The sequence below is a fragment of the Caretta caretta genome, chromosome 21 (assembly GCF_965140235.1).
Source record: "Caretta caretta isolate rCarCar2 chromosome 21, rCarCar1.hap1, whole genome shotgun sequence".
Taxonomy (NCBI): domain Eukaryota; kingdom Metazoa; phylum Chordata; order Testudines; family Cheloniidae; genus Caretta; species Caretta caretta.
In genome coordinates, this window is record NC_134226.1 from 7,120,930 (window position 1) to 7,140,732 (window position 19,803).

General features: G+C 47.2%; 1 protein-coding gene across 5 annotated transcripts in view; it reads left to right on the forward strand.

The window, feature by feature from the left end:
* The first annotated feature begins 202 nt into the window (after window positions 1-202).
* The window catches only part of KLHDC8A (kelch domain containing 8A), a 29,696-nt gene continuing 10,095 nt past the window's right edge, over window positions 203-19,803 (forward strand). The window contains exons 1-5 of one of the 5 annotated variants that reach the window (XM_048826796.2): window positions 203-221; window positions 1,269-1,303; window positions 6,114-6,328; window positions 15,873-15,939; window positions 16,143-16,574. In XM_048826796.2, coding sequence (XP_048682753.1) covers window positions 16,199-16,574 — 376 coding nt within the window. In that variant the 5' untranslated portion in view covers window positions 203-221; window positions 1,269-1,303; window positions 6,114-6,328; window positions 15,873-15,939; window positions 16,143-16,198. Of the gene's footprint in view, window positions 222-958; window positions 1,304-6,113; window positions 6,329-9,099; window positions 9,160-9,729; window positions 9,864-15,430; window positions 15,450-15,495; window positions 15,653-15,872; window positions 15,940-16,142; window positions 16,575-19,803 lie in introns of those variants that run through there. The other 4 variants (XM_048826798.2, XM_075121884.1, XM_048826799.2 and 1 more) reach the window with 4 other exon arrangements.

The following is a 19,803-nucleotide window of genomic DNA, read 5'->3' on the forward strand; positions in this document are numbered from 1 at the left end:
CATTACCCTTCGCCTGGTCTCATCTCTGCAGCTCAGCCAAGGGATCCATCAATAGCAGAGGGGCCACTGCAGAAGCTTCAGCAGAATGACCCAAGAGATGAATCTGGCTCATAGTGCATTAGTCAATGAATGCTGGGAAATTAACCCTTTACTAGCTGCTCTAAAACACCTTGCTGCGTAAAGCATACATGCAAAAACAGTATCTGGTCTGATGCCACAAGGTAAAGGATCCACGAGGCAGGTTAGTTGCCTCCAGATTACTTAATACGCCAAGGAAAGAGCAGGGGGTGGAAAAAATGGCCACCTCTTTGACAAACTGCATATGTTAGGAGCCGGCTGAATCTTAAAGGCTGCAGGTGCGATGGGAGGGAACCTGAAATTTGTAGCGTTCAGCCTATTTGTGTAATTTACAAGAGTCTGGACAATTCTGCTGCTGCTGTTCCCATGGAAACAGATGTTGGCTTGCAGAAAATCTTTACGGGTTTTGTTGTTTTGTTTTTTAAATTTAGGTCCTCCTGCCTCATTTTCAGAGAGGCAGGACATTTTTGCTACCTGGTCCCTGCTTGCCAGGGCAGGCCAGAATTTGACTGGGCCATTACCAACCCACAAGCTGTTAAGCATCTTGAGATCCCTCTGCATCTGCCCCCATGCCAGGGCAATGCTAAGACTATCCATAAAAATGAGGACACCAGCTGGAGTCAATCCATGGATGGATTTTTGTCCTGCTTGTTCTGTAGTTGTACTTGACATTGTCCTCTGCTCTGACCATATTTAAACATAAGTTGCTAGACGAACCTGTCTTTCTCTCTCTCCCACTCATCTAATGGAACAGTCTGACTTCCAAATCTGTTTGGTGGGTTTGTTTCCATGGCAGTTGTTGTCTGCCTCTGCGTCCCTCCCTTTCATTAGAGAGCAGGCCCCCAGCAGCCAGTGAGATGGTGTAGGTGGAAAGAGGTCTAGCAGCTATATACACTGCTGTGGCTTTTTTACCATTTAAAAAGCAACTTCTAGGCTAAGCCAACTCCTATCTTTGTATATGAAGACTCTGGAGTCTCTGTAGCATGTTACGTAAGCTTGGTTCTTGAGAGACAGTTATTTTCCAGCTTGTCAGGTCTGGCTCAGACAACAGGGAAGTCATCAGTCATGCAATGAACACGTTGGCTTTTGTGGCCGAACTGATCTACCTATCGCTGCAACACATTTCTCTATCTAGAGCAAACCCTCTTTCTTCCACAGTCTTGATCTTTCACTTCTTTTGTCTTTTGCAGATGTTAATGTGATGCAGTTTATTCTCGCTGGGAAGGTAAGTCTCACTGAATTACTCTTTTAAGAAATGATTGCCAGGCAAATGAAAGATCGTAATGTTATGTTTTAAAAAGCAGGGTGTATTAGATTTGATGGGCTAATAGCATTAGCACTTATGAACGATTTTATTAGCATTAGCAAGAATGAAACCATGAGGACAGAGACTGCAAGCTTCCCCACATGCATCTCTGTTGATACATTCATGATCAACCCTGCAACATCTCTGGTATCCTGTTAGTATTCATATTCCTGTAGGACCTACAGATCCCAGCTAAGGTCAGGTCATGTGGTGTAAGGCACTGTGCATACACATAATAAGAGCTAGTCCCTTCCCCAAAATAGTTTACAGTTTAAAATAGACCAAAGGTGGGAGGGGAACAGAGAGATGGTGTCTTGTCCAAGATCACACAGCAGGTCAGCGGCAAAGGCTGGAATAGACCCCCAGGTGTCCTGAGTCCCAGTTCTAGGCCTTCCCATTAAACTCCCCTAGTACTGGCTGTCTCAACCCATTTTATGTTGCTCTGTAATGTAACCCATGCCAGCTTGCTGAGGCGCCCTGTGCCCTTCTAGTGATGGCTGGGCCACCTGGAGGTTGATGAGCCTGCGACAGGCTTGGCTAATAAGAGAGGTGAGTCTCTTCAGTCGGGCATAACAACTCATGCACTGGCTGGAGGACAACACCTCCAGTCTGTGACGGATTTTGAGATTTCAGAATTTGGCTTTGTTGGGCATCGGAATGAAACCGGAATGCTTTTTCAAAATTCAATGTCAACAGCTTTTGATTAGATCTGTTCCATGTGAGAGACATTTGAAATGAAGACCTTTCAAAATGCAAAAGCAAAATGTTTCATTCCCCAGTTGTTGAAACGGGACATTTCAGCTTTGTTTGAATGTTCACTTCTTCCTTTCCCCTGTGCCCTCCACCCCGTTTTTTCCCTGAAACAAAAATTCAGAGGAATTGATAGGACTCCACTAAGTGTTTCGAGTGTGATGGGGGAATCTGCATTTTCCAGTGGCAAATGGTTCCATTGAAGTTTTTCTGAGCTGTTCTAATCCAGAGATCTCAGGTTTGGTCCCAGCTGTTGACCATTCACCCATGTTTTTCTGAGGTGAATAAATGTCCGTTAGGGAGCATGGCAATCTCCGTTTTAAAGCGGCTGAAAAATGAGTCAAACGTTTTCACCAAACAATTTTTTTCTTAAATACTTGAAAATTCTACAACAAATATTCACTGGAATTTCACTTTTTGAAATTTTTTGACCAACTTTCTGTTTTCATTTTTCATGCCACAGGCTCCGGAGTCTAAAAGCATCTTAATGTATGTAATACATAGTGATAGGCACTGTACAGACATGTAAGAAGAGGAATGATCATCATTAGAGGTGGGAGCCTAAGCCGCCAAATTGGAACACTCAGGGAGTTTGAATCCAAGGTTTCAGAGTATCCTAGTAGAAACACAGGGATCAGTAGACAAACCTCCTAGACCCTGACCCACAAAAAGAGGTGTGTGACTTTGTGTGTGAGAATAGTTCCACTGGGACTACTCACATGCTTAAATTTATGCAAGTGCTTAGGTGCCTTGATGGATGGATGGAGCTCATTTGCATCTTTTCACTTACTTATCCATAGTGGCTGTTTCATTTGGGGGCACGTCAGATTCCCTTTCCACAGTTCCTTCCCCTTACCTTATAATTTATATTCTACTCAACCAGGTGTTTCATGGCCTGAGAGGACTTTTTTCATGATGATGTTCCCACCTCCATAGCAGTCAGCTCAGATCTTGCAAATTCCTTGATGTCTAACTTTTCAGCTGTCTGGATTGAGCTGTAAACAGTCTGTTAAATAATAATAACTTATAAATACTAAGTATCTAATAAAACCAAACCTCTAATAAGCCCTCCATTAAAATGCACGTTGACATTCTTTTTAATTTTTAAAGAGGCAAATGCATTTGTAATTAGCATTTTAACATTAGATTGGCCATGTTCCTAAGGTTTCTATTTAAATGCAAATTAAATCCTCCCACTGGAAAGCTAATAGGAGATGAAAATAGCTGGTAGGGGATGGGAATTCGCTTTCATGTGGAGTCATTTTAGTCATCTTGCTGTTGATTTCTTCATTTTTTATGGCCTGGTTTGCTTTAAAAATAGAGCTCCTATGTAGAACTGCATGAAACATCTGTAATAATTAACCTTGCTTGGTTCCGGACAACACTGAAAGTTGAGCTCAGAGTCTCCGAAAGGTTTGCTAGCTTTTTGCAAAGGTGGACAAAGGTTAGAACTAGTCTGGGCCCAGTTTTAGATGATCTAGTGCTTGGTTTCACATAGTAATCAGGTGAGAGAGGAAGGATGGTCCCGTGTTAGGATCCTGGAGTAGGATTTGGAAGTTTCGTTTCCAGCTCTGCCACATGCTTCTCGTGTGACCATGGACATGGCACCTGGGGCCAGATTTTAAAATGTATTTAGGCACCTAAAGATGCAAATGGGCACCTAGGGGGCTGGAAATTAGCTGCTTAGGCTCTTTTGAAAATCCAACTAGGTGCCTATCTGCATCTGTAGGCACCTAAATACCTTTAAACATCTGGCCCTTAACTCTCTCGGTGCCTCAGTTCCCAATCTGCAAAAGGGGGACTCCTTGTCTGAGCTAAGCACACATGCAACCCACACTAAAAGAAACTGAGTCTTTGTTGCCCTGTACTGTCTGGTGTACATAACAGCTTAAAGAGGCTACTACAGATAAGATAATAGGACAGGGTGGGGGGACGTTACAGGGGCTGAGCTCTTTAGGTCAAGTGATAGCTGCTCATGCTTTTAGATCTGAAGCATGCAGGTTCAAACCCTACTACATATCCAAGCCTGGGTGACTATACACGGATAGAGTGCTATGCATGTGCTGGTTTAGGATGCATCCATTGTCTCAAGGAGCTCACAGATTTAGGAAGTGATATCCAATGGGATCATCAACCATTTTCCCAGACATATGTGAACGTGTGCAATTCAATATGAAGAGAGTCAGCAAAAATAAGTGGTAAAGAGAACGAATTAGAGAGAGTTTCATAGTGTAGGGAGCTCCTCAGTAGATGGTGACGTTGGCACCAGAAAAAACTGCTCTGGACCATTATGCAAATATAACTTTGGGAAGCAGCTGCTGGGATATACTTTGAGAAACAAGGTTGGTGAGGAATATCTTCTGTTGGTGGAAGAGTCAAGCTTTTGAGCTCCACAGAGCTCTTCTTCAGGGCTGGGAAAGTTAATCAGAGTGTCACAGCTGAATACAAGATGGAACAGATTGTTAAGCATAAGGAGTTAACACATGTTCCAAGAAATTGTTCAAAATGAAGTGGGCAATTAACACCAACCATCATAGGACAAAGGCAAGTTGGTGGGTTACAAAGTGTTGTAATGAGACATAAAACCAGTGTCTCTCTAGAACCCCTGACCTTTGGTGTCTAGCAGAGTTATGAATGTAAGATCCCAGCCTCCTCTTCTGAAGGTGTTGTGCAGGTTTCCTTTGAGGACAAAGACTGAGAGGCCAGCTATAGAGTATTTTTGTGAAAAGTGATCAGTTGCAGGAGATAGGGTGTTTTTGTCTTATCATTTTTCTGTGTGAGTTCAATTTAGAATCTAGTGATTGTCTAGTTTCACCCACGTTGTTGTTGTTTGGGCATTTGATGCACTGGACAAGGTTCAGCACATGTTGTGATGGGCATGTGTAGGACCCTTGGGTCTTCAAAGGTGTGTGTGAGGGCGGGGTGGTATTGACCATCATAGCAGTGGAGATATGGCTGCAGGTTTTGCATCTGTTATGACAGGGCCTGGTGCTGCTTTGAGATGGTGGGTCCTGGCCTTGAGAGGCTAGCTTCTGATGATGAGCTTAGCGATGCTACAGGATTGTTTGAAGGCCAAAAGAGAGGGTTTGGGAAAGATTTCTTTCAGGATGTGGTCCCCATGGAGTATGGGTTGTAACTGTTTGATGATACCCTCTTTGGGTTCTCGTGTGGGGTGGTAGGTGACAGCTAAGGGTGTGCAGTCAGTGTTTTTTTTTCTTTTCTGTATTGAAGCAGACTCGTTCGCGGCATTAGGGAGGCCCATTCCGTGATGTGCTCTACTTCTCTCATGGAATGTCCTCCTTTGGGGAAGGTGGTTTCAAGTGAATCAAGCAGTTCATTAAATCTTGCCTCGTCCTCCGGGGCTCTGGCTCAAGCCAAACAGGCACAAGGGATCATTTGCATCTCTCTCCCTTGCCCCTAAAGGATCTAGGGTGTGGACTGAGCAGCTGCTTAATGAGATGCTTTCTGAGACCTTGAGCTAAATTCAGTCCTGGCTCAAGCAGGCAAAACTTTCCACAAGTCAAGGGAGTTACATTTGTCTCTCTAGGGCTACCTTTTGGCCCTCTGTGTCTCATTGGAAACATCTCCTGCTTTTCATCTTTCCTATTTTAGTTCTTCCTTCTGCCTCCCTTTCCCTATTGCTTTTGTTTTCCCTGCAAGTTCAGAGAGAGAGAGAGAGAGAGAGAGGCCCTCTTACAAAACATCCTGTGCTAGCACTGGGTGCCATAAAAGGCTTAGCATGGCTCTTATAATCCAGTACGTGTGTGTGTACACACACGTACACACACGTCTCTCTGACTCAGGGCACTGAGAAATACAGGTGGTCACACCAGATGGGGATTCCTCTGACTCTAATTGGCTTTCATCTTTTGTAGGAAAGTGATTAGGTCATTTGGATTTATGCAGCTGGTTGATTTTCTTTCTCCCCCCCCCAGAAACCCAGTCTGCTTCTTTCTTGCTTTACTTTCCTCTTAACAAGGGCTGCAACCTCCTGGGAGAAGGAGACAGACCAACGCACAGAGAGAGAGAGAATGGCTGTTGAGAGAAATGAGACAGAGGAACAAGGGAGAGGAAGAGAGATTCAGAGCTGCTCTTGCAGGAGTTTGGTGTCTGGACTTACTTGTATTAAAGTTGCAGAGCATTCTGAATAAAGAGCAAGTCTTCCTTGGGACCCACCGCTGCCTCGCAAAAACTGTAAGTACAAGACATTTTTGAAGTATTTCTTTGGCAGCCGAGAGAAAATTCCGCACTCGCTAGAGGTCATTGGGTTATTAGTGTGTGTGTATATGAGTGCAAGCCTTGCAAGGGAACAGCTTCTTCTTTCACACATGAGCATAGCTTCTAAGGCGCAACCTGGGATGGATCTTTAAGAGCATTAGTGTTCTCTAAAAGAAATACGTGGGTCAGGCCAGGGTGGTAATTTTCTCTCAGTGGTTGCTTTTTAATTGCTTCAAAGCTAAGGTTGCATTGAGTATAAATTCTCAGAGGGTGCTTCTAGTTGGCATCTCCTGAGGATATATCTGTGGGGCTGCAGCTCACCTTGCCACAATCCAAAGCCAGACAGTGTCAGCCTTTTGCAGTCCAAGCCAATCCTTGAAGGAAAAGAGGCCCAGATCCTCAGTTGATATAAAGGGATGAAGTCGATGGAGCTATGTTAATTTACCCCAGTTGAAGATCTGGCCCAAGCTCCTTAAATTATATTTATAGAGGTGGCCTAAATACCACAGGGATGGGTATATCACGAATATGATTGTTGAGGCTGAAAGATATGAAAGTGAAACTTGCATATTTGACCCCGTGAAAAATAAAATGACTTGTAGAGATCAACAGTAGTTATGACAGGGTGGGAAGGAGGAACACAGCATGGGGATTAGGAAGATCAGGAAAGGGTCAGTGTTTGCTATGTGAAGTGGTTTGTTTTTCTTTTGTAGGAATTGTAGCTCTGAGTCTCTCCTTAGACAAATCCCAGGATAAATCAAGCAGTCCAATAAATCTTGCTATAGCCTCCGGGGCTCCCCAGCCACACAGGAGCAAGGGATAATTTGCATCCCTCTCTGTCCTAACAGGCAGAATTTCCAGAGGTGTGGTGCCCACCCCCTCTAAAAATCAGACAGTCATTTCTTTCTCTTCCGCCCCTGATCTGGGGCTCCTGCAGATTTACCTTTGCCCTGCTGTTAGCTGTAGAATATTTCCTTGCAAATGCCGTTCTGTCCTCCTGTTTAGCAACATCGGAAAATTACATTTGACATGATAAGACGGCAAATAACAATCTCAAGTGGCTGCTAATGGGGTTAAAACTAGGCAGGAAGTTAAATATTCATAGTCTGCTGTCTTTGCATTAAAACTGTGTGCATATAAATTAAGAATGAGCTCAATGAACTGCCCATTGTAGCAAAGGTCTCATCTCTCCTCACAAAGTTTCAGGTAATTCCCATTTACCAAGACAATCTTTCCCTCTCTCTTTCCACACTGAAAGCATCTTTTCCCCTGCACTACATTTTGTAGCCATGGAATCCTGGAAGAAATAGGGCTTGCTGGGGTTTTGTCGGGTTTTCTGGTAGCTGTCGAGAGACTCGACTCAATTTGATGGGAGGTCAGCAAATGTCCAGTTCAACCCGAATATATATAGTTCATTTAGAAGCCTCAGCTGTCAGGCCTTGTGCAAAGGGGAAATAATGTTGGCACCAGAGTGCCAGTTTTCAGAATGATTTAAAGCCTTTGCAGCTAAAACGTGGTATAATTTGGGGTCATTTGAAAGCACAGGCTGGTAACGCAATACTGTGTGGGGCAGGATAATCATAAAATAATGCTCTAAGCTCACAGCTTTCAGATCCGCATATGGAAGGCCTTCCTATCTGCAGATATTGCTGAGCTGCACCACTTTTCTGCGAGGGTAGCAACAGCAGGGAGAGAGGCTTTATTTGTACAGGATCATGCTGTAAAGCATGAAAATCTTTGTTAAGAGGGCCAGATTTCCAAGTGCTCAGCACTCACAAAAGGCATCCGAGTTGCAAACAAGATGCTGCTCCTGTTTAGGCACCAAAAGAAATGGCCAGAGTTCCAGAGGAGCTCTGCAACTTGGGTGCCCACTGGGTGCTGAGTGCTTGGAAATCTGGCCCCATTATGTGTGTTTCGCACTGAGAAATCTGGCTCGTTGCTTTTCTGAAAATCTGCCCCACGGTGTATTTCATGCTTTGCTCATTGGCTATGTCTTCACTGCAAAAAGGTGCATTTTACATCAAACTTGGTTGCTCGGTGTAAAATTCAAATAGAGAAAAGATATGGGTAGTTTTTCACCTCCATACAGCTCCCAAAGGTCAACCCCAGGTGGTGGGCAGAGAGTTGACCTTGAATAGCTGCATCAAGATAAAAACAACAATGCCTTGCTTCCACTAGGATTTTACATCGAGAGAGCTACCTTGATGTAAAAACCCACTTCTATTTGCAGAGAGGACATAACTAACGAGGCCTGATTCTGCTAGCCTTGGGGCTTTTGCCACTGATGTCTGTCAGCCCACGAATCGAGCCCTTTGCACTAGGTTCACCTTGGCTGAAATTCATCCAGAACATTCCATGCAACTAAACGAACAAAAAAAATAAAGCACGTGAATTAAATTATATATATTTTTAGATGAGCTGAAGCAGCTGATCTTGAAATGAAACATTATAATCAAAGTTTACAGGACATTCGCTTGTCTGGAACGTTTCAGGACACAGCATGTGTTTATTTAAAATACATTGCATCCTGCCAACTTTTTGTGCATGTAGCAACAGGACAAAAAAGGTTGAAAGAAATATTCATAATTATTTTTTTCCCCTCGTTTGGTTGTATTTTGTTTCTCCATAAGCTGCCTATCCTGTTCTAGAAAAATGTGATTTTTGTTCCTGTTGTATTGTCAAGAAGCTCCAAGTTCAAATTTTTAAAATGCTGCTTCTTGCTTCTCTGTTAACGGCACGTGTAACAGGGTGTGCTGGTGCTGTAAGGCAGGCCTACGGTTCAGTTCTTCTCTGAACGTTTCACCAAGGTGAGTCAATTGAGCTGGATGAAAGCTAGCGTGGGTATGTCTGCATGAGCTGCAACTGCACCCCTTGACTGCAATACCCCAAGAAGTGTACACAGTACAGGGGTGGAAAACAGCCACAAGGAGATGTGATCTTCAGCACAGTCCTTGTGGTGATTATGGAGCATGTAGCTACGGGCTCCATGCCGTGGCCTCCCTCCTGCCACCAGGTGTCCCATGAAGGCTGGATCGGGATCCCACGTGCGCTCCACATCCGCTCAACCTCATCCTCATATGTTCCCACAGGCTCTAGATGGTGACATTCGAAGAGCAAGTATCAGCTCGGTTCTCAGCCCTGAAGCACCTCCCTTGAGACGGTGTCTCTATCTCCGAGCCATGCTGCCTGTAGTCTCTTCCTGCTCTTTTTAACTGAGTGCAGGCAGCCGGTATGATTGAAATGAAGCAGCTCGCTCACAAATGTAGATGCTGTGCTTGGGGAACAGGAGAGGAGATCTTTCGCCAGTGTTTGCATAACATTCCCAACCTATAGTTGCCCGTCTTCCTGTCTCTGCTGCTGTGACTGTCCCCAGAGTATTGAGAATAATTGTGGATTCAGCTATTGGTATTGGTTTGCTGTCATATTATTCACAGCAAAACATTCAAGCCTCCTTGACTGTTCAGATAGCACACAGCAGACCTGCACAGCGCTTATCTGATGTGACATTTAGGTGAGTACAAGAGCTTTCTTTTGGGGTCAGAAGGAATATAGGTTTCTGGTGTCTTTCTCAGGCTGGTGGCTAATCTGCATCTGTCTATCTAGCCCACTCCTTGGCAACAGTGCGACCAGTCTGGGGAGCTGTAATATGGTAGCATCGTGATCCTCAAAGGGACTCTGTCAGATGTCATGGGCTTAGCTCACCTCTCAATTTACAGCAGTGTAAATCAGGAGTAACTTCACCAAAGCCAGCAGAGTTCAGAGTCGCCTGTGTAAAGCCAATGTGAGATGAGAATGAAGCCCTACATTTTTAAGAAACACAGTGGCAAATCAAGCCTTGTAACTCCATGGAAATCGGTATCATTCCATCAGCTTGGAGCATGCAGTGGTGTACCAGGCTCCAGATTTCCTTAACCTTTGGTATAAAATGAAAAGAATTGTGAGCATCACATTTACTTTTCAACATCTAAGACTTGGAGGGTGAAAAGAGACTCCCTTTCTTTTCGAGTCATTCTCTAGTTAGGTTTCGCTCTCGGCTCTCAGGCACTAACTAGCCACAAGGGTACAACGTTTGGGTTTGCTGATGCTTTAGGACAGTGTTTAAATACAAACAAAGCTGTTTTCACTGGAATGAAGATTCAAGACTTAAGTGGCTCTTAGGCCTTGCTGTGACCCACTGCGCAGGAGTTACCATTAGAGCATGATGCCCTTTGAAATATGAGAGTCTAGGAGAGGAGAGAGGTAGCAAAAAGGACCTACCTGCATTCTAGCAAACCTAGGTGTGTTTGGAGTTCATTCCCCCCCAGCTCACTCACGCACAATCACTTTACTACAAGACTTAACACACACAGCTGTTAATAAATTTCAAATGGCTGTTTCATGAAGAGCAAATTGCTGCAAATAATGTTGCTTTAAAAAACATGGGCCTGGATCTCCAAGCAGGAGTGACTCTGTGTAGCTCTGTTGACTTCAATGGAGCCACGCCAGCTGAATATTTGAAAAGTAACATTAATTGTGTGTGTTCTGCACTCCCCCGAGATACCAAACAGTGAGCTGTTCAGAGCATGATGGAAACCAGAGGGCAAGGAATAATGGTTTTGTCTGTAACAGCTTCCAGGTTGTTGTTTTTAACTCTTGTAGAATGCAAACTATGGGCTAGAGCAGTGGCTCTCGACCTTTCCCGACTACTGTACCCCTTTCTGGAGTAGGATTTGTCTTGCGTACCCGCAAGTTTCTCCTCACTTAAAAACTACTTGCTTACAAAATCAGACATAAAAATACCCAGTGTCATAGCACACTTTTGTGTCCATTCTTATTTTTACCATATAATTATACAAATAAATCAACTGGAATATAAATATTGTATGGACATTTCAGTGTATAGTATATAGAGCAGTATCAACAAGTCATTGTCTGTATGACATTTTAGCTTGTACCGACTTCGCTAGTGCTTTTTATATAGCCTGTTGTAAAACTAGGCAAATCTTTAGATGAGTTGATGTGCCCCCTGGAAGATCTCCGTTTACCCTCAGGGATACGGTACCCCTGGTTGAGAACCACTGGGCTAGAGGCTTCCGTTGCTGCGCACCCTTTGCTCCCATCAGTTTCACCTCCCATATTCAGGCCCCATGTATTTTTCTTTCTTGAGGTTGTAAATTTCATGCCTTCCCTGCCACCTTGTTTTCAACATCTTGTCACCTGCTTTGAACCACAAATGCACTGGGTGGTCAAGGGATGCCCCGCTGCTAAGAGCTTTTATCCTGGCAGTTTCTGGCCGAGAACGATTCGGGCAGCTCTGGCAGCTGGCTCAGCATGACGAAGAGAATCTCTCCTCTCCCATCTCCTTTGATAGAAAAGCAATTACTATTCATTTTTGTTTTAATATAGCCATTTAGGAAGAAAATGTTAACGCTTCCAATTTGTTTGGTATAATTAAGTGATCATTCCATTTGCCTGGGAGTAGATGAAGAGGAACATGGCTGAAGTAGGTTGGGGCTATTTGCTCAGCACATTAGTGACAGCCATACAGTCCCGAGGCATAGCACAGTTATTACTTGGGAGTGAAAATCCTAGTGCCCCTTGAGAGAGGTGGGAAAGACTAAGTGTTTCAGGCTGACCTTAACTATTTTTTATTGTATGTTGTTTAGAGGTGGACGGCAAGGCTAGAAGATTGTTTCAATGCCAATGCAGCAGAATTCATACGAGGTAGCAGATTAATGCACTAGACGCTCCCCTTTGGATGCCCACACGTGGGTTCCATTTGACTTGGTCACAGCTGGAATGAATTTGGCAGGTCTCTGCTTAGTCTGTCCTCACTAAGGGCCTGATCCAAAGCCCAGTGAAGTCTGTGGAAAGACTCTTGTCCACTTCAATGGGGCCAGGATCAGGCCTATGGGTTTCCTATGCTCTGATGCAATTGGGAGTCTCTGATGCTCAAGTGTGAGGCTCAGGGTTTGCTCCAGGACAGGATTAAGAGAGGTCACTGGCTGAACTGTCTGGGAATCCCAGCAATGAAGGGGTGGGGGGGACCTTCAGGGAAGGGCTGAGGTGCATTGGCTCATTACTGCATTGTGTAGGAGAGCCCAGACCTGGTATGTACCGTAGAACCCCTATTTTGCTAATTAATTGGAGTTTCAGGTCATAAAATCAAACAGTTCATAAAATTGAACAGCTCAAATACAGCAGGTGCAGGGCATAAGTTGCAGCCTGGTTCACTGCGCGACTTTCGTCTTGTCATTCACCCCATGGCAAAGCGATTCCCCAAGCACTGAAGGCATCGGAATGGGAAGGGATATCTACTTGTTCGTCATCGCTTTTGTTCTCCCGTGTTTTTCTCCAGCTGGGAAAAATGGTTTGTATAACTGGTTGGTCATAAGACTGGTGCTTGTGAAATCGAGGTTCTACTGCAGTAGCAGGGTGTAGAGCTTCAGGTCAGGGCCAAGATCAATTAGCAAAGCTGTCGGGGGGAGTCAAGAACCCAGCACTGGAAAGCAGGTTCCTCAAGATCAGGACTGAGATGCACTGGCAGGGCTGTATGGAGGCTCAAGACTGGAGTAATCAAATTGCTCCAGGTCAGGAGGGAGATGAACTAGCAGGATCCCTTAGGCTGAAAGAAGCTTGCATAACAAATGTCTGCACTGTGCAGTGTTCTCAATCCCTTCATTTTCACCACCATTGCAGTTCCCTAATGAGACCGCTGAATACAGACTGCGGGATTGTGACGTTGCCTCCCTGTTGTTGTTAGCCCCTTTATGTTTGGGTTACCTTAGATTTTGCTCCTAGGCCCTGTTGTCTCAGTTTTGCATCGCTTTTTTCCCTCAAACCCATGCTGAACTGGAGTGACCACCCACTGAATCGTATGCAGGAAAGTCTGCTTCTTTCAGGCCAAACTGCACAGAGGCCTCGGAACCCTGTGCCTCTCCTGCTCCAATGAGGATCGTGCATTTCACAAGGGAAGCAAGGCAACTGACTCAGCACGGGGCCGCATGATCCGCTCAGGCTGCTCCCAAAGGCGCTGAAAGGGTTATAGCTCTTAGCAGCTCATGTGTGAAAAGAGTTTGATGGATCTCAGTCCAGTTGTCGGTGGTCAGCTGTCTGCATCACAGTTGCTCTCCCTCTATTGGCAATCCCAGTGAAGAAGCCAAGAAGTGATTGGGCTAGGCAGACTGAGCTCACCTGCAGGTGGTCCTTACAGATCAAGGCTAGCGATTGATGGGCAGGACAGTGGGTGCGAAGTTTGCTTTGCTGATGCCAGTTCTATGCCCACCCGGGGATAAATAATAATAATAGCTTGCTGTTCTATAGCACTTGCCATCTGTGGATCTCGCGGGGCTATACAAACTATCATTATCCCAACTTTCCTGATGAGGAAAACGGGGGATTAGTGATTTGGCCAAGGACATCCAGCAGGTCAGTGCCAGAGCTGGGCACAGACAACAGGTCTCCCTGCACTACCCACTGTGCCATAGCAGGGCTATCAGTTCTGTCCTTTGCCACAGCACTGAATTCAGGCTGGAAATTTTCAGCCATGCAGAGCCTTTGTGATAGCCCTGGTTCCTTTGGCGTGAAGAACCTCTGCCCCTCTTTCCTTCTGGGGAGAATTTGCTCATGCTCCACAGTGCGGTTCAGTGAACCCATCAGGATACCAGCTCAGATCCAAATCGATGGGTGATTAAAGGGAGTTGTAGGTGGCTGTTGCTAGGCTACAGACTCTCTCAATCTGCTCTTGCTGTCAAAAGGTTCTGGGTTGGGGAGATCTGAAGCGATGCGGCCGGGACTGGAGGAGTAAGTGCTTCCCACCCTTTCAGTGTGTGTGGACAGCCCTGTCAGCCCAGAAGCAACCAGAGGCTTCTCGTGTGGGAGGCCTGGCTCCTTAGGAAGCAATGCCAGGCATTGCATGAGATGCGCTGTGGGTTAGTAGGAGGTGCTGCAGACATATCTCCTCTGGAATTCTGTGATGGCTCCTAGTTCTGGCAATGGCAAGGGGCATCCCAGCCGCTGCCTTTGGGCAGAGCCATGATCTGCAAGTGGCGGTGTGAGCTCAGGCTGCTGGGATGGGGTGCACAGGAGTGTCTGGGGGCAAGTTGTTTCCTCTCCCTCTGCTCCTGCTGATGCAGAGGGACGTGGGGCTTGCCTTTTACCCTAAAAAGCCAGCTGTCCCCTAAAAAGCCAGGACCACGCAGCCAGTTGCTGACTTTGCTTGGGCATAGGGCTTGCCATTACCTTATTTTTGAAATAGGATCATAGGTACGAAAGTGCCATTAGGCTATTGATCCTACCCCCTCCCCCATCCCAAACAGGAGAGAGTCCCCCCCCGCAATAGCGCAATCGCAGTATCAGAGGCTTAAACTGACGCCATGTTCAGTCTTAGCCAGAAGGTTGAGACGAGATGATGGGCGTTAGCTTCTCTAAAACAAAACCGTGCAGAGGAGCAGGCTCAGGCTGCATCTCACATGCATCAAGATCCCTAAAGCTCCGGAGGAAGAGGGCACCAAGTCAGATAGGCCTGCACTCTGGGAGTCCAGATTCCTGTTTTTTTTCCCCATCTTGGACACTGATTCACTGTGTGACCTTGGGCAAATCACTTCACCTCTCTGTGCCCCTCTGTCAAATGGGGATAACGTTACTCTGTGAAGGCACTTTGAGATCCTCCCCTGAAAAGCACTATAAAGGAGAAGTATGAAGCATTACAATGCCAGGTGCAGGAAGGTTTCCCATATAGGCTAACAAACCTCCACATGTGCTCTCCTTTGATAGTGGCAAATATCCATTATTGCCAGAGGCCTGAATTTCAGGGATCAGTTTGTGACACTTGGAGAGGAGCATTGGCTGCTGGAGCCAGAAGTGCACCTATGCTCTGTACACAGTGTGTGTCCAGGGTGCTACAGTCCCAGAGTGATGGGATATATAAATTCTACTTTACTTTAAGCAGCTCTGGTTACATAACGAAGGCTGAGTTTCTCACTGCGGTTTGCACCCCTATTTATACACAGGTGTGAGTGCGTGGGTGGCTGCCTCTCTCGCTCCCCTTTTGTGTGTCTGCTCTCCTCTGTCGCTCTTCATTTGTTCATTTCCCCTGAAGGTTTGACAGCTATTCAGGGTGAGAGGAAAAAATAATCCCTGGTTTCCAGTGGTAGTTTGGGACTCTCTCTCTCTCTCTCTCTCTCTCTCTGTCCTGCTGGGCTGCTTTTTGGATCTTTTACAGTTCAGCTGTAATGCTGTGTGTGACAGTCAGAGAGCTGTGGCTGGAGGGTTGGTCTCTGTACTCCAGCCTTTTTGCCTTTCCCAGCAGGAGGTACCATGGTAGGTTTCCCTGGGGGTTTGGGAAGACGTTGACAATGGGCATTAATATTAATCTTGTCAATGAAGAATTAAACAAAGAAAAGTTCCTCATGAGCTAAGAAAGCTCTGAGCCGGGGAGCAGACGGCTTGCAGCATCCTCGGTTGGAATGTCCTGTGGGGGAGGGGATGCTTGGAAAAGGGGGGGAGCAAGCTGAATCCAACCTGTGCCTTTTATTTTTAGGACCTGGCTCCGCGTGAGCTGCTCTGGCAGATGTGGAACTGCAGGATTAATGGAGACGTGATGAAAGGTACCGGCTCCTTCTTCTCTCTCTCGCTCTCTGGTAGATGGGACCTCTCATTATGGGCGACTGCATGGATGCATTGCTCATGAAGGGGTTGCTGTGCTCCCGGCTGCCCGGCTCTCGGGGGGGGGGGAGGGGGCTGTTTCTTTGTATATTTCTCTGTTGGTTTTTGTCTGTGTGTGATGCTTATCTCTGGCTGTGTTTTGCAGCTTAGCCAGCCCCCTGGCAAGCAGGACAGATGCTGCCTCATCCCTGACGATCCGCAATGGAAGTGCCCAGTACCAAAGACTTCCAGTGGAAAACCCTCGCCCCACTCCCCAGTGGCAGGGTCTACTGCTCGCTGGTGGAGGCAGGCGGCCAGGTCTTTGCCATCGGAGGCTGCGATGGCAACGGAGTCCCCATGAACTGCTTCGAGGTTTACTCCCCCGAAGCCAACCACTGGAGCTCTCTCCCTCCCATGCCCACGGCCCGGGCTGGAGTAGCCGTGGCCACCCTGGGCAAGCGGATCATGGTGATAGGAGGGGTCGGGATGAAGCAGACGCCCTTGAAGATAGTGGAGATGTACAACATAGATGAGGGCAAGTGGAAGAAGAGGAACTCCCTGAGGGAAGCCTCCATGGGCATCTCCGTGACGGTGAAAGGCAAGGAGAATTTGTTTCCTAGGCAGCGTGTGGGGAGTCGCACTGCAGAGAGAAAGGGTGGAGGGTAGGACATGGGTTCAGCTTATGTATCTAGCCAAACAGCTTTCAGAGGCACTTGGGGTGGTGGGGGGCTTTGAACAGGGGCAAGGAAACAATCCCCCTTCCCAAACCCTGCACTGGGAACTCGAGCTGAGCCTTACCTCAGGTTGGAGAAGTTGGGTCAGCTAGACCCCTCTCCCTTGCAATGTTCAAACGAGGCAGGACTGGACCAGAACCACTGTAAAGAGGACTTTTCACTGACGCTGCTGAACCCAGACAGACCCTGTGGTTCCCACTGGCTCTCCAGCTCTGCCTGTGGACGGTGAGCACTCTTATGGCCGTGATTATTTTAGACAGGCACAAGCTGCATTGCTGCAATCCAAACTTTCCCAACATTGGGTGACTTTTGGATCCCAGGTTTTGGCTTGTGCCCAACTCTAGTTTTGCTGGTTTTCTATAAGGCAGAGATGCCATAGGGGTTATGTAGGGCCTAGTTCTGCTCTCAGTTACACAAGTTTCAATCCCGGATTGAATGGAGAGCAGAATTTGGTCCTTGGGATGGTCCCATTCATGTGTATTTCCAAGGTCTTATGGCCTGATTGTCAGAGATGCGGGAAACCTAAAGCTCCCGTTCATGTCACTGGCAGTGATGAGTACTTAGAACCTCTGCAAACCAGGCTACAAGAATCATAAAATGGCTTAGAATCCGTGAGCGGAGACAATTACTGTGACTTTTCCCAAGGGGCTACGAATAGGAACAAGTTGCTCTCGGTTGGCATCTATTTCCAAGGGCTGTACAATTGAGATGGTAGGCTCCTTATCTCTCCTTCCATTTGGGCCACAGGATGGGTGGGATCCACCACTTTATCTGGTTTGGCACTTGTACCACTGCCCTCTGGAGAAACAGACAATGGAGCAGGCAAGTCTACCGTAGCCATATTGAGCTACTAAGTAGACAGGTGCAGTCATTCTGCCTCCTGATTTCATTATAAATGGGAAAAGCCTTGAGCTTTCCCTGGCCCACCCCAGCTCAACAGCCTTTCAGAAGTCTTCCAGGGACAGGGCTGCAGCTGACCTGGGGCTCCTCTGGCGGCGGGGAGGGGGCGCGTTCGGGGCCATTGATTGATCTGCCCTGGGGCCCAGAATCGCTGTCGGTGGGCCTGCCACCGGCAGCACGCTCACCCCGCACCACGCTGCGTGTGTCCCTAGGGCCCCTCTCCACCGGCTCCCCCGTGGCGCCAAGTGGGGAGGATGCATCCCACCACCTAGTGGCTTGACTGGTGAAGGGTCAGGGCCCGGGGGGAGAGGTGCCATCACATCACATGTGCCTCCTCCCTCCGCAGACCACAGCAGCCGTCTCAGCCCGCCCCACTCCCTTGTAGCTGGAGTGGTGGAGCGGCATTGGTGGGCGCGGTGTGAAAGAAGCCAGCCACCGGCTGGCAAGGGAGCATAGCGCAGGGAGCAGCAGCCAGCCGCTGCGCAGGGACACTTTGGGGGAGGCACCCGGGGGCAGGGGGCAGGGCCAGTGGAGCTGGACCCCCGTGCTCTGAATATTGGTGGAGCATGGGCACCGCGGGCCCATGTAACCCACCGCCTATGCCCGAGGCCCCATTGTGAACTCCCTGAACCTCACGGCCAGTTTAGGGAGAGTATCAGTAGGTGCATTTCCAACAGTCAATGCCCTAATCTTCCTTGGAGAGAGGGTGGCAATTTGCCCCTGAAAAGGGCCAGGTTGCGATACCCTATGGGGCTACTCATGGAATAGGGGGATTCTGCAGCATCGGTAGGGATATCCCAGCCGGATCCCAAAATTTTTTGCACCCGTGTAAATGAACCAACTGCACAAGTGTGAATGGAGCATTGATGCCTCCCATTGCCTGATTCCCACCGCTTCAGGTACTGTCATTAGAGGCACAAGGGCCCTGGTTTGCACCACTGACTGAACTGTGAGTGCAAAATGCAGGTACAAATTCTGTGGTGCAAGAAAAGGAGGTGTCTTTTGGTGAGCTCCAAACACTCCTCTTTCCTCTGCCTTTCATAATACTACGGCATTAAATGGACAAATGGAAAATCCTTGTATCAGGGCTCTGGCTTGCCTATTTAGGCGTCTTGTTTATAATTTCTAAGCGGAGGCCTGGAATATTAATTTCCTTTGGAATGTGCTGCCATGCAATGAAAAGCCCCGAGCTGGGAGCCATGTTCTTATGCAATGAGCCCGAAGGTCAGTTAGCTTCCTGACGCGATCTGGATCATGAACGCGTCTTCTGCCTAATGGCCAGACAGCTTCTTTGGAAGTGGTTGGGTTTTCATTTATTTTTAGGTGGATTAAAAAGGATACTGTCCAGGCATTTTAAAAAAAACCAAAACCCAATGTTTACCATTATCGAGCTGGTTTCATCCCTGCTGTAAGTCTGCTGGCTTAAACACAGATACAGCAGGGATCAATTTGGCTGGAGAAGTCTGGAACATAAATCCTTCCCACAGTATTTTGTCTTCCTTGAGCAGACTAGTTTGTTAGTGTAAGGTTGTTCAGAAGTTGGGGGTGGGGGGGTGCGCATATGCTGGTGTGTTATAGGGTTGCTTGGGATTGCTAAGGGCTTCCTATACTGGTTTATTATTGTAGGGATGCTCAGTAGTGCTCTGCTCTGGGTACACTGGGAGATTATTGTAGGGATGCTCTTGTGGGCCAGGCTGCTGCCATTGGGTTCTTGGATTTCATTTCTGGGAATAGAAAAGCCTAGAAGCGTTTGTGTAGGAGAAACCCCGCCCGCACCCTGTGTCTGTATGTAAAGGATTCCATCGGTGAGGACTGCATTTGTTGTTACCCAGGGACAGATGTGGGTGACAGGGGGTCAGCTATCAACAAATCGGTTCTGTGCCTTGTGTGTGTCCTGGCTTGGGTCACAGGACTCACCATCTTTTGCCTGCTCTGAGGCGGTTCAAACGCCTTCCCTAAGTATGGGCTGGAGAGTGCTGTGTTGATTCTGCTGTAATTTGAGTGCTCCACCTGTTTCTATGACCTCATCTCCTCTTCCAGGGAGAAATAGCCAGGTACTTGTATCCAGCCAGAGTGAAACAACACAACCTGCTCCTCCACAGCACCTTTCGCACCCTGCCCCCTCAGGGGCCAAGCAGCCCCAAAGGCAAACAGTCACCCCACCTTAACCCCTGTGATGCAGGCTAGGACAGT